The 14,588-nt window shown below is 37.8% G+C and overlaps 1 protein-coding gene across 4 annotated transcripts in view; it reads right to left on the bottom strand.

Annotated features, from left to right (window-relative positions):
* Nucleotides 1-14,588, bottom strand: part of LOC132541424 (uncharacterized) — a 260,618-nt gene that overhangs the window by 175,024 nt on the left and 71,006 nt on the right. For 2 of the 4 annotated variants that reach the window (XR_009552619.1, XM_060202125.1), the window contains one exon: nucleotides 1,711-1,829. The exons of the other annotated variants lie outside the window; for them this stretch is intronic. Coding sequence is in view for 1 of the 2 variants with exons in the window: in XM_060202125.1 (XP_060058108.1) it covers nucleotides 1,766-1,829 (64 nt within the window). In the remaining variant the exon portion in view is untranslated. The remainder of the gene's footprint in view (nucleotides 1-1,710; nucleotides 1,830-14,588) is intronic. 4 annotated transcript variants of the gene reach the window in all.

Here is a 14,588-nt window from a genome sequence, read left to right as displayed (position 1 = left end):
TCAACTAATTCATAACTTCAGAGAAGAACCCAGAACTGCTGGCAAAAGGCCCTATACCTTTAGATTCACAATTTGTCCCAACCGGGATCCCCTGCAGCTTCAGAACTGGCATGCTAGGTGATGGCTCTGTAGCTAACGGCTTTTTCAAATTGCATTTTTTCAGCAGTTAAATCTGTGCTGTAACATTTGGCAGGTTTCCTTGCTAACATTTGGCAATAATTGTTTATCAAATGCTAACAAGGAATGCTGCCAAATGTAACAGCTCTGACTGAACCGTCTAAAATATAATATTGAGGGAAGAGTCTACAGACATGTGCTCAATCCTTTTTGACTAATCCTAGAAATAGGATCCTCTGTCTTTGGTCATTAGACCATGCTGCACCACAGCAGGGGTGCACAAGGCACCAGATTCTCTTCCTCTGCACTGTGTATTATCACCCTTGATTTCTAAAGGGGAGGGGGGGGAAGAGAGAGATGGATAAATGCCTGATGAACAGAAATACAGATTTACAGCAAGCTAGAGACCTCATACATTTGAATGCAAATTTGTATTTCAGACAGTAAAAACAAGGTTGAATTATCATTGCTGGGAAAATCATTTTTCAATCACATTGATCTCCACTGATTTTCATTGTCTTCTAGAAGTCCTCATGCTTATGAACATGTGGTCCCTTTATTTTTCTTCTTTCTTTCTTTTTTAAGATTCTGTAGATTCTTGTTTTTTTTCTTTTCTTTCCTTCTTTCTTTTTAAGGATTCTATAAGGACTCACTTTTTTCCTTCCTCCCTCCCTTCCTTCCACCTTCCTTCCTTTCTCTCCAAATTGCCACTAAGATTATAGCTGAGACTTGGTGTCAGCACATGGATTTTCACTGCTCTTTTCCTTTTTTTTTTTTTTAATGGAACAGAGAAAAATTGAGAGGGGAGGGAGACAGAGCGGGAAAGATCACCAGCAGACCTGTTTCACCACTTGTGAAGTCTCCCCCTTGGCAGTGGAGGCTTGAACCCTGGTCCTTGTAATGGTAACATGTGAGCTTAACCAGGTGTGCCACAGCCCCACCCCCATTTGACTCCTTTCCTCTTGCTTTCTGCACTGTATCTCCTGTACTTTCACTAATCAACATTTTTAGAATTCTAGCTCAAATTTCACCTCTTCTGTGAAGCCTTCCACACTCCATCATCACATTGTAGTCATGCACACTTAACAATGGATATTTATTTTTTTACCAGAGTACTCCTTAGTTCTGATTTATGTTTATTTGGAGGATTGAATATGGGACTTGGAGCTTCAGTGATAAGAGTCTCTTTGTATAACCATAATGCTATCTACCCTGACCCTTAAAGAAATACTTACTAATGCATCATCAGCTTACTGTCACTGTGTGAGTGTCATAAACACCAGAGTCTAGTTACAAAAATTTAGGTAATATAGTCAAATATGCAATATATACTTTGACCACCATTGCCTTTGGGATATAGTGCTGGACTAAATGAATTACTGTATATTTTCCAGCATGCATTCTCCGGCAATTTTTATTTTAAATCTTGATCTTTGAAGCCTTATTTGCTACTAGAAACAGTTCCTCGTTCATAGAATGTCCTCTGGGCAGTTTAAATACATTAATTTTATTTTTATGATCAAGGCTTCATCATTCTAGTCTAACTTTTTCAGATTGAGAGACACACACATAGAGGGAAAGTGACCACAATACCAGTCTCCTCCAGTGCCTGCCACAACACTTCCATGTGGTGTACCAGGAACTGTTCCTATTGTGAAGAGCAGACATTCTCACAGGTGAACTTCTGGATTTTCAGAAAAGGCATGATGAATCTGTGCATAGAAAATAACAAAGATATACATCATGACTTTTCTAACAACCCAATATCTTACATGCATGACCAGGATCTTTTAAACCTTACCCTCCTCTGTCAGTCTACCAACCCCATGAGAGGAAAATCTAACTGTATCACTCAAAATGTTTCTAGTCTGAAGCTATACAAAAATCTTTACTAGGGGGTCGGGCGGTGGTGCAGCGGGTTAAGCGCATGTGGCACAAAGTGCAGGGACCGGCGTAAGGCACCCAGTTCGAGCCCCCGGCTCCCCACCTGCAGGGAAGTCGCTTCACAGGTGGTGAAGCAGGTCTGCAGGTGTCTGTCTTTCTCTCCCCCTCTCTGTCTTCCCCTCCTCTTTCCATTTCTCTCTGTCCTATTCAACATCGAACAGCATCCACAATGGCAATAATAATAACCACAATGAGGCTACAACAACAAGGGCAACAAAAAGGGGGGGAAATGGCCTGCAGGAGTGGTGGATTCATGGTGCAGGCACCAAGCCCAGCAATAACCCTGGAAGAAAAAAAAATCTTTACTTAGGGGTTGGGTAATGGCATGCCTAGTAGAGCACACACATTACTATGTGCAAGAACCTGGGTTCAAGCCCTAGCCCTCACTTGCAGTGGAAAATTTTCATAAGCAGTGAGGTAGCACTGCAGACATTTCACTTTTTCTCTCCCTCTCTATTTCTCTCAATCTTTATCAGAAAAATAAATAATCCTTTGATTTGGTACAATACACTCACACCCTGTCCAAGTTTCAAAGGAATCTGGGGGAAAAGAGAAGGGGTGGGAGGGAGGTACTCTGGAATCCCAGTGCATGATGCTGTTAAAGGAGCTAGGTAGTGGGAGAGAGTGTCTTGCAGACACCTATCATGGGGAGATGAGAAGTTGTACCTATGTGTCAACAACTGCATTTTAAACCATTAACTCCCTAACAAAGTGGAAAAGAAAAAGAAAAATATGGTCACCAAGAACGGTAGAGTAGTTACGTAGGCATTGAATCCCAGAAAAATCTTCTAAAAAAAAAAAAAAAAAAAACTGTACTTAGGACTCGGGCAGTAGCACAGCGGGTTAAGTACAGGTGGCACAAAGCGTAAGGACTGGCTTAAGGATCCCAGTTCAAGCCCCCAGCTCTCCACCTGCAGGGGAGTCACTTCACAAGTGGTGAAGCAGATCTACAGGTGTCTATCTTTCTCTCCCCCTCTCTGTCTTCCCAAACTCTCTCCATTTCTCTCTGTCCTATACAACAACGATGACATCAATGACAACAGTAAAACAACAAGGACAACAAAAGGGAATAAATATTTTTTAAAAACCTGTACTTACTTATTTGGCCAATTTTACAGTAAAAGTTACAGAACTAATGATTTTTCAGGTGTTTTGAAGTAATCCATTCCATACCAGACATTCTAACTTTAAAGTCTGTTAATTATGCAAATGTATCTTTGGGGAAACTTTCTAAGGTAATCCGGATGTTATCTAAATTTAGATAGTTAGGTGTATTTGAAAGGAATTAAATTGTTTATTTTCATGAGAGTTCTATTATTCAAACTTTTAAACATCCATTGATCACTGATACATGTTTTGCCATGCCTTTAACATGGAAACATGAAAAACACTATCCTGTTTTTAATCCCCATATTTTCATAATCTCAAAAGAAAGAAAGGTTTGTAAAAAAAAAAGAAAACAGTTAACAGTGACAAAATATTTTTGATGGCTTGGATTATTTTTTAGTTATTGTATTGTATATGGTAAAAAATAAAAGAGAGAGAGAGAGATAAATTGAAAGGGGAAAGGGAGAGAGGGAGGAGAGAGAGAGGAAAAAGAGATTCTTATAGCACTTTTTAACCTCTGTGAAGCTTTCCACCAGATGAGGACTTAGTCTTTGAACCCCAGTCCTTGGTCCCTTCAAAATGCAATTTTAATAACTCACCTTTCTTTCATATTAAGTTAAAATTTTTAAGACCTTTTGTAAAGGCATTCTGAAAATACTTTCCACTTCATTATAATCACACAAGTCACACCTAATACTATAAGCCAAGGAACTCAAAATTGAGCTTATGGTAGTTGAATAAATAAAATCAAGACTCTGGAAAAAATACTGCCAAATGCAAGAATTTGCTATTCTAAGAAAAGTAACTTTATGCAAGTATCTTTGCTTTGCTACCTAAAAGCTAAGTCACTAGATGATTTAGTTAGGTTCTTGGATATCTAGATACATTCAGTGTAAAATAAAGCTAAAATATATCCTCTGAATTATATTAGAGATCTCTGCCAGATACTCTCAGATTCTATGTATAAGACCGAATGAATCGCTTACTTGGAAAAGTAACAACAAAAGTTTAAAAGGAGTAAAAGTCAACTAAGGACACGTGACAAAGATTATTAAATTTTAAGTTTATTTCACTTAAAATGCACATTTCTGACCCAGTCTTAAATTGTGCCTAAAGATAAGAGGTATTCTCCTTTCTTCTACATAAGAACAGACATTGTTAGAATTTTCCTGATATTGGACTTGGTCCTCTAGCACTGCCAACCATGTGAATTCCTGTCCTACACATCTTTCAACCTTAACTTTCATGAAAAAGATCTAATACATAGGTGGCAATTGACAGAAACGTGAACTTCACACAAATGCTCTCAACCCAATAATACCTAATTGGGGCAAGTAATTCAGTTATGTACTCATAAAGACAGATTCATAAACTTGTCTACACTTAGGACTTCTTGCGGTCTGTATATGAAATATTTTTTAGTGCTTCTAGAGGAAATGCTTCCATTCTAAACCAAGTCAAGTCAGCTTCTGTTCAGACTATCAGAAACCATGGTATCCTACAGGTTTGAGGAACATGGAGTTTGTTAGTTTGGAACTTGCTATTTTACTGTAAAAAAAAAAAAAAAAAAAAAGGACATCACAGCTCATACAATGCCTTTCACAGAAATCCTCATTATTTTTTCAACAGATGTCTTACTGAAGCATATTTTACTATTTATGTTATCCTCCTGTAAAACATCTGAGGAAATTTAGAGTAACAATGAAAAATGAATGTGCTCACAAAATCAAGTAAATCCAATAATATTTCTGACAGAATTGATTACAATAATGCCAAACACCCCTCTCCATTCTCTTTGAAAGTTATTTCAAACATAAAGATAATGAAATATGTTGCCTGTCACTTGTAAATTGTATGCTGAAAGTCTAAAGAGATAATTTAAAGATTTCCAGGTAGAACAATACACTTGCTTCATTTTATTTGTCAAGAAAATATATTAGTTATAAACTTTCTGCTGTGGAACGTGAAAACCCCAAGAGAGAATCCGACATTTAGATTACAATATAAAATTTCTTCATGGGTCACAGTTCCTGAATTGTCGAAGTTTCTTTATATATGTAGAGAGGGATGGGCAGTAAAGGCAACAGACATTTTCATAAAACTTAGACTTTTTTTATCATGGTTATACAACAGTGATTCAAACAAAACTAAATAGTTAGGGATACGAATTTATTTTGCACCTGGTCATGTGCAAAATCCAGGCACCTCAGGATACAGGAAAAGCTTCATGTATGATGGAGCAGTGCTGTAGTGTCTGTTTGTCTGTCTGTCTATCTATCTATCCCCATTCTTTCTGAGTCTGAAAATAAAATATGAAAATTATATGGAATAATGACTTTTTTCAGAAATATTAAGTCACCTATAATCTTACATCAAGAAGATCAGAAGCAACTGGTCTTGTCAGTATATACAATATAGTTATTTGTAAATAGATTTAAATAACTTAAATCATGGTAAGGTAAATCCTAATCACAGTTCTGCATGTTTCAATTCAGACTGTGTCAGAGATGCCAGGCATGAGATATCAACCCTTCAACTCTGTTACTCTGGTAAGACCTTTCCTAGCTCATAGGACTCCTTAGCTCCATTTCAGGTGGTGCACTTCCTAACAGAGCCACAGAAACTAAATTAGACCAGGGCCTATGAAATAAGGCACATGTGCTCCTGTATGCATAAGTTAGGGGTAAAATATATACCTTAAAGTATAAGTGTGCAATAGTTTGCAGTGACTCAATAAGTGCAGCAAGCAAGCAGAAAGACCTAAAAAGACACCATAAAGTACTTAATCAAACAGTTCCTACTTAGACCTAGATACCCTCCTCACCTACTTTCTATTTCACTTCCCTCAATAACTCTAAGCTTAGTTCTGTCAGAGAAAATAAGGTTTACAAAGCTGGATATGGCCAGAGATGGACACACTTTAATGATGACCCTTTTGGTCACTACCAACCCACCCCATCATCTGGAGTCCTAGTCAGGGGATCCTGGGATTCCCACATAGATAGGATAGGCCTAGACCTCTGACAGATCCTTCTCTCCACCACCACTGGTCATCTCCATCAGCAATATCATCATCAACCCTCTTGTGGGCTTCTACAGGACGCGTTGCCCTCGATGTGGAATAACAGAGGTTAAGATTGCCCCATTCTCTGAAAGGAGGCTGGGTCAACATACTCTGCCACTGGAGGAAGATGGGTCCTGAAATGAGTGAAGCCTAGAATGTTCCTAGCTATGACTATGGAATGTGAGCCCAGACTTACAGGGATACGAGGGTTACACAGGCTCCTCTGCTGAATATGAATAGACATAGGCCCCAGATAAGATTGACAGGGTTTACAGTTAACAATATTTATATACTTTTCCCATATTTGGGAGAAACTCTCTGCCCCGATGCAACTTTTTTTATCTTTTCTTACAATTTTTATTGGTGGATTAATGGCTTATGGCTTATGGTCAATAGTAGATACTGTTATTGGTACATGTCTGACATTTCTCAGTTGTCTGCAAAACACTGTTACCCCCAGCCTAATTTCTCCACCATCATGCACCAGGACTTAAAAGCCATGCCCCCATCCCCTCCACCCCCTCCACCCTCTCCACCCCTGAGTCTTTTATGTTGGTGCAACACCATCTCCCCAGACAATACCTTTAGCACACCCACATGTTAGCTGTCAGGCTCAGACAAAAATTAGTAAAATGATAGTATAGGCCACTTGGAATATACTTAAAATAGACTTCCTAGATTTTTCCAGAATGGAAAAAGTATCATCTGATATATTCTTACCTTTAGGTTCCTGATTATTAAACAATTTGTTCTTCTTTATATCTCAATGCTTTTCAGCCACCAAGTTGCAGTTGCTACCATGACGCCAACCTGACTTCCTTGGGCAAATGACCTCACCAGTGTACCCTGAAAGCCCATCTCTCCAGAGCCCTACCCCACTATGGAAAGATAGAAAAAGACCGGGAGTATGGATAAGCCTGTTAATACCCATGTTCAGCAAAGAAGCAATTACAGAAGACAGTACAGTACCTTCCGTACTCCATAGTGATACTGGGTCCATATTCCCAGAAAGATAAAGAATAAGGAAACTTCCAGTAGAGGAGATTGGATATAAAACTCTGGTGGTGGGAATTGTGTGGAATTGTACACCTCTTGTCCTACAATCTTATCAATCATTATTAAAACAATAAAAAATATGGAAGTAGAGCGATATCAAATTTGTGTGGCCTAGCACATCAAAAAACTTAAGGTTTAGCACTACAACTTGGAAATATATTTCCAACACTATCATTCATTATATATAAGGAAACCATTTAACTTCTTGAAGCATCCATTTTCTTCTCTTTTTTACTACTTGTGAGGAAGGAGGCTAATGATTTACAGTATAGTCTCTGACACACAATCCTCCCCTGACACGTGTCTAAGAAATACCCACTCCATTAACATAGGGTCTCCTTCCCCATTGTACATCAGGTTCCAATATCACTTCATCTTGTCCCTTTTCCACTTTCCCTAGTCCTTTGCTTTGGTGCAATATGCCATACCCAGTCCAAGTTTCACCTTGTTTCCCTTACTGTACTTTATTCTTAAATCCTGATGAATCTCCAGACTTTTCCACAAAGGTTGGACCAATTTACATCTCCACCATCAGTACAGGAGAATCCTGCTTCGTCCATAGCTTCTATAACAATTGGTGATTCTTTCCTTTTTTTAACATTTAATTTATTGTTGGACAGAGATAGATAAAAATTGAGAGGGGAGAGGGAGATAAAGAATAAAAGAGACAGAGTGACACCTGCAGCCCTGATTCACCACTCATGAAGCTTTCCCTCTGCACGTGGGGACCAAGGGCTTGAACCTGGGTCTTTGTGCACTACAATGTGTGCATTTAACCAGGTGCACCATTGCCTGCCTCGTTTCTGTTTATTCTAACGTGACATTCTGACAGGAGTGAGGTGTTATTTCATTGCTGCTTTTATTTGCATTTCTCTGATCATCAGTGACTTTGAGTAATTTCCATATATCTCCTGGCCCTTTGGATCTCTCTTTGAGAGACAATAATGTATTTATTGGTGTACTAAGCATATGGATGTATGTAATTTATATAAAGCACGTCTACTGTTTGCATTAATCAATAATGATAATTATTAGTAGTATTATCACTAGTAGGTTTTTTATTATATTCATTTATTTACTGGATAGAGACAGTCAGAAAGTGATAGGAAAAGGGGAGCTAGAGAAGAAGAGAGGCAGAGAGACACCTGCAGCACTGCTTTACCGCTTGCAAAGCTTTCCCCCTGGAGGTGGGGACTGGGGACTTGAACCTGGGTCTTTGTGCATTGTAACATGTGCACTCAACTAGGTGTGCCACCACCCAGTCCTATCACTAGTATTTATCATTGATATCAAGTATAGTCCTCTAAACATATCCTTCAGTTCTTCTCTACTTACCCACATTTTGTTATTTTAATGTCATAATTACAGAAGAGTTACAGTCTTTCCACAATTCTTTCTCACTACTTTTGTGAGCAAAAGCTTATTACTTTGTTTTGTTATCTTTTTTTTATCCCAGTATATGTAAATTCCACACAGGTATATCTGAACCCAGCATAGATTAGTAACAAAACAAACACAAAGTGCTAAGTATTCAGTATTTAAATAAATAAATGCATGACCGTGTTTTTTTTTTTTTTACGCACAGAAAACTACAGTTCCAAATAATTCATTAAATGTTTTAAAGCAAAGTCATTACAACAAGTAAGTTTATGAGCTAAGATTGAACACTGGTCTTCAATCTCAGAACTCACACTCTTGTCACTGCACCTATTTACCTTATTGAACCTAGAGCTGTATGTGGTAGAGCTTGAAAAACTTAACTTACAGTTTTCCTCTATTTCTCAGAGCATGCTTTCACTCTACAGTATTCTTAATGGAATACCAAGAGGGGGGGCAACTTGTAAATTTCAGTTAGTGGAATTCTTCTGAATGCCCACTACTGACATTCAAGCAGTTAGGCAATTATTGCTGCTGGAAACTCAAAGATCCAACCCGCATGTTACCAGCGCTTCCATCGCCAGTAAATTTACTACCAGGGACAATAAAATGGAAGGAAGTGAGATGGTAAAGTAAGAGTCTGATAGTTAAATGTCACAATAAAAGATTTCTTAAGCTTAATTTTTTTGGGGTAGGGTGGGTGAAAGGGAATGTTCCTTAGGAAAGAGTAATGGGGCAGTTGGTGTAAAGTCAATTTATGATTGTGTATTTTGCTGTCATCAATAAAAGGTATTGCCTTGATCTGACCAAGAAGGTGTTTTATAGCTTAGCTTTCAGTGTATCAACTCAGACCTTTGCAGCTTTATCTCAGGATAATAATAATACAGTTTTTATAGGGCTAAGATATGTTCCATACTCTTTCTATACATGAATCATCTTGTTTGATATTCATGATACCCCCACCTAGACAGTGGGTAGTATTGTTTGTCTCCTCTCCCACATGAGGTCAATTAGACAGACAAAAGGCTAAGAGACTTTCTCAAGATTGCACTGACTATGACTGAGCCAGGACTGGGAACTGTTCTTCACTCACAGTGCTCCTTCTCTAATCAATCCGAGTAAAGTTTATACAAATAGGTTATGTAGGTCTGTCTAAATTCTAATTTGGTTTTATGCTATTTATAATATGTCAAGTATTTGTTTCCTTTGAAAAGAAAGGAAACTGGATACAGTGCTGATTCTGCACAAGCTCTCTTTTTCTGCAGTAAATTTCACAGTTAATATCGGCAGACAGGCCACTTAATATCCCCCTCATGTTTATTTGGAAGTTTCAATTTTTCTTACTTTTAATAAAATTCTATAGATTTTTAAAAAGAAAAATATAACACTGAGACTACTTGGGGGTCAGTTTCTAAATCTGATTAGCATCCCCAAATGAACACTTAAACTTAATTTATAGTCCAGCCTTAATTATATTTACCTTTTTCAGAGCCAGAGTGTCAACATCACTCAGTCTGTTGATGTGTGGGGTCTGCTGTGAAATCACAATGGACTTGTGAGGGGCTGATTAGTATGACCTGTTATTTATTAAGCAACCACAGCACTCTGTCATTGACCAGACCATGTAAAATAATTATAGAGAAAATGTTTTCTGACCCTTTACTATTTAAATAGGATGTGACTTCTTAAATAAATGTATGCCTTGTCAGAACATGTGCAATACATAGTTTTTAAAAAACATGCTATGTTTGTGAATTTTAAAACAAAATGCAATGTTTAAGAAATATAGTAAGTAGTTTACCCCTTATGACAAAGCATATTTCTATCTGGAATTCTTTGTTGCATTCAAAATAGAACAGCATCTGTTAACACAACCCTTCCCTTTGTTACCAATACTTTCTCTATATGGAGAAACAAGATTAAGGTTAAAAGTCATGGCCTGAAAGAAATTGCAGTGTCACAGAGGAGAAAACACTGAAACACAAAGTATACTCAGCAGAGGTGCTCAAGGGAGGATCCATTTGATGAAATGTCTGCACACCATCCCCCAACTTCAACTTAAGTGTTTAGTATTTCAAGGAACCTTTTGCTAGTGCCTTGCCTTGTCTTTATTACAATCTGAAAGATCTATCAGGATACTAATGAAATCAGAAGGAAAAGGAAGACTCTAGGTTTTAGGGTTGGACAATTCTATGTTAACATTCTTGACCTTCAGTATCAGGTTGAAGAATACTGGACAAATTATTCAATCTCTCTGTATTTGGGTTCTTCGTTAAATAATTATTATAACGGTGTTTGTAGCAAACGCCTGATGTATGCAAACTATATGTGCTATGCCTGCTAAATCTGAAGCTCCCTATTTTAATATATCAACATGTATTTCTGTATGCCCAAATACCTTGGATCCTATTATGTGTAGTTGCTGATACTGATGTAAAGTGAAGCATAAGAATGTCATTAGACATCCACAAGAGTTAAGTGGAAATTTTAATCCGAGAAGGAGGCCCTAATTAGGTTAATTTGCAGATATGAAGGTAGACCATTCTGTCTAGATGGTCAATTATTTCAAAAGATCTTCCTTGCAGAAGGACAGAACCCTAGCAGAAAACAAATTCCCTTTCATGTTGTTCTTAGCCAAGAGCAGATGTCTGGCAATATGAAAACAGAGTGGTTATTTTCACAAATGAGATCTTTCCACAGGCAGCATTGCAAAGCCGACTCTGGCTCCTATCTAAGGCTGGAAGATTACTATCTGTGCAGTTTTTTTCCAGTATTCATTCAGTTGCGTTAAAAGGCACAATGACCTCTTTAAGTTTAGGGAAGATCTTCAATGTGCAGTTTGGAATGTGAAGGCTGAAAAGTCATAGTATTCAAACAGCAAGATCTTCAGTACCACCAGGAGTAGTAGTACACATCGATTATCATCAAAAGGTAAAAGACTACACCAATGTGTCAACAACTGTCATTATTTCCCCAATAAAATCATAAAGAAAAAGAAAACAGTAGGATCTCATCTACTCCTCTGGGAAGCACACTTTATCTCCTACTCCTTGCATACTGTAGGACCTCCATCTTTTTTTTTTTTTTTTTTAACTTCATAGTGTTTTTCTCCCAGTATGCAGCAACACACATTGAGTTACTCATGCTATTCTCTCTCCTGGTGTCTCATTGCTGCTATGTATGTATACAAGTCTATGGTTTAGCTATACTTACTTGCTCCTTATGATATTGAAGGGATGTTTTACCTCACACTGATTACATAGTAACTCCAAGTACTTTATTGATATGAATCAATATAACTTTTCTCTTTCTTTGACTGACTGAGCTGGATACACAGTTCAAAGGCACCAATCCCCCTTCATAACTGAGTGTATAACTCAATCAAGTTCATCAACCCTCCCTTCAGATGGTAACTTTCATTTCTGGTGAACGAAAATGCAGACTTTTTTGTTTAACTGTGCCTCACTGAGCCCAGTTTGGTATACTCCTAGTGAGCTTTATTTAGAGAAGCAAAATTACTCTGAAAAAATCAAAGATCTTGTGTTTTCTGGGCTTAAAAAAGTAACCCAAATAATTTAGATCAAACAACTCATCAAACCAGAGATAAAGTTTGATTTTCACACTTTGTTCATTTCAGTTCAGTGTCCTTAAATTTACATACGTGAGCCACCAAGTGCTTTAGCCATTACTTTCCCAAATCAGTCTTCACTCACCAATCTCCCAATACCATTTTTTTTCCTCCAGGGTTATTGCTGGGCTCGGTGCCTGCACCATGAATCCACCGCTTCTGGAGGCCATTTTTTTCCCCTTTTTGTTGCCCTAGTTGTTGCAGCCTCGTTGCGGTTATTATTGCCATTATTGCTTTGTTGTTGGATAGGACAGAGAGAAATGGAGAGAGGAGGGGAAGACAGAGAGAGAGGGGAGAGAAAGATAGACACCTGCAGACCTGCTTCACCGCCCGTTAAGCGACTCCCCTGCAGGTGGGGAGCCGGGGGCTCGAACCCGGATCCTTACGCCGGTCCCTGGGCTTTGCGCCACGTGCGCTTAACCCACTGCGCCACCACCCGACTCCCCCAATACCATTTTTTAATTCTTATTAAGTTATGATAATTTTTAAGTATTTTCAATGGGGGAAGTAATGGCTTACAGTATAGTTGTTGGTACATGTGTAAAATTTCTCAGTTTTTCTGCAAAACATTCTCATCCCCCCAACCTAGGTCCTCCTCCACCATCATGTGTCAGGACTTGAAAATCACCCCACTCCCACCCCTCATCACTGCCTGCCCCAGGGTCCTTTACTTTAGTGCAATACACCAAACCCAGTCCAAGTTCTACTTTGTGTTTCACTTTTCTGTTCTTATTTCTCAACTTCTGTCCATGAGTGAGATCATTCCATATTCATCCTTCTCTTTCTGGCTTATCTCACTTAATATTATTCCTTCCAGCTCCATCCAACATGAGGTGAAAAGGTGAATTTATCATTCATAATACCTGAGATGTACAATTATTAAGACTCTTAGGTGTCTCATATTCAAAAAGTTGAAAAGAAGAACAGTATGATAAGCAGGTTCTAAAGGTGGAGATCATTATGTTAAGATGCCTTGCCACACTGTCTAAAAGTATCTCCCCTAAATTTCACAGTGTTCACTATGTTTTCCTACTGTCTGAAAGTCCAACACTCATTCATTCATCTACCAACTAGCAATACTTCTATGTAACAAATATTGTTGTTTCTTATTCCTTCACAGATTAAATAAATTTGTAATAATAAACCTCTGTTGTTGTTTTTACCCATGATAACATGTTTATATCTATATCTCAAATCTTTTCTCTATTATTATACGTCTTTACATAATTGAGGTCTAAGTATATATGTTATTTAATAAACTGATTTTTCTTTCCATTTTGCATCATGTAATCACACATACTCACATATATATATATATATGTTCATCACTTACAGTATAATCTTTTACACATAAGCAATAAACCCCCATTTTAAGGATGTAAATATTGCGTCCACAGCAAGAACAGTTGCTGGCTATTTAAGCACTCCTGTGAACTAATGCACTCAAAATACTGTCTGTTATCTCCAGCTTCAGTCAGTAAGTAGTACTGATGTAAAATGATGTTATAGAAAAGAGAGACAATAAGCAATATAGAAACCGTGGGGGATCAGGCTCTGGCATACCCGGTTGAAAGCACACATTATTATGTGTGAGGACCCGGCTATAAGCCCTTGCTCCTCACTTGTAGAGAGGAAGTTTGGTGTGCAGATGTCTATCTTTCTCTTTCCCTTTATATCTCTGCCTCCCTTCTCAGCTTCTCTGCCCTATAAAATAAAATACAAAGGTTGTTAAAAAAAAAAAAAAAGGAAAGGAAAAAAGTGGCTACCAACAGCCATAGAATCATAGTGCCAGCACCAAGCTCAAGTGATAACCTTGGTGGCAATGAAAAACAAAATTAAAATAAAAATAAAACTCTAAACCAAAGACTTGATACTTTAAGGAATATTAGGCTCCAGGATGAATAGGTATATGGAAACAAGGAAAAATGAGTAAAGTATGCAAATCGATAACAAAAAACAAAATGGCTATTTAAACACTTTGTCCAATTTGACGGTGGGGAAAAGAAAATCCTCCTATTAAAACCGTATGTCCTTTTGTTCCTAGCATTCAGATTACAAGCTAGTACCTTTAAAGACATAAGTAAGTTGCTATAGGGCCAGCCAATAAAACATGGCCACTGTATATTCATTCATCAAACATGTTATAAATTATTTATCATCTTCTTTTTATGACTATCTTCCCAACCCAAGAAAAATGTTCTTTTTATATTGAAATACAAAGCATCTACTAGCTAGAGAATTTTCTCAGCTTTCACTCACTTGGCCTGTGAAAGTATTAAGACAAGATCTATAACA

This window comes from Erinaceus europaeus, chromosome 11 (genome assembly GCF_950295315.1).
Source record: "Erinaceus europaeus chromosome 11, mEriEur2.1, whole genome shotgun sequence".
NCBI lineage: Eukaryota > Metazoa > Chordata > Mammalia > Eulipotyphla > Erinaceidae > Erinaceus > Erinaceus europaeus.
The sequence above is the reverse complement of the archived record's forward strand: the minus strand, read 5'-3'. Positions and strand labels throughout refer to the sequence as shown.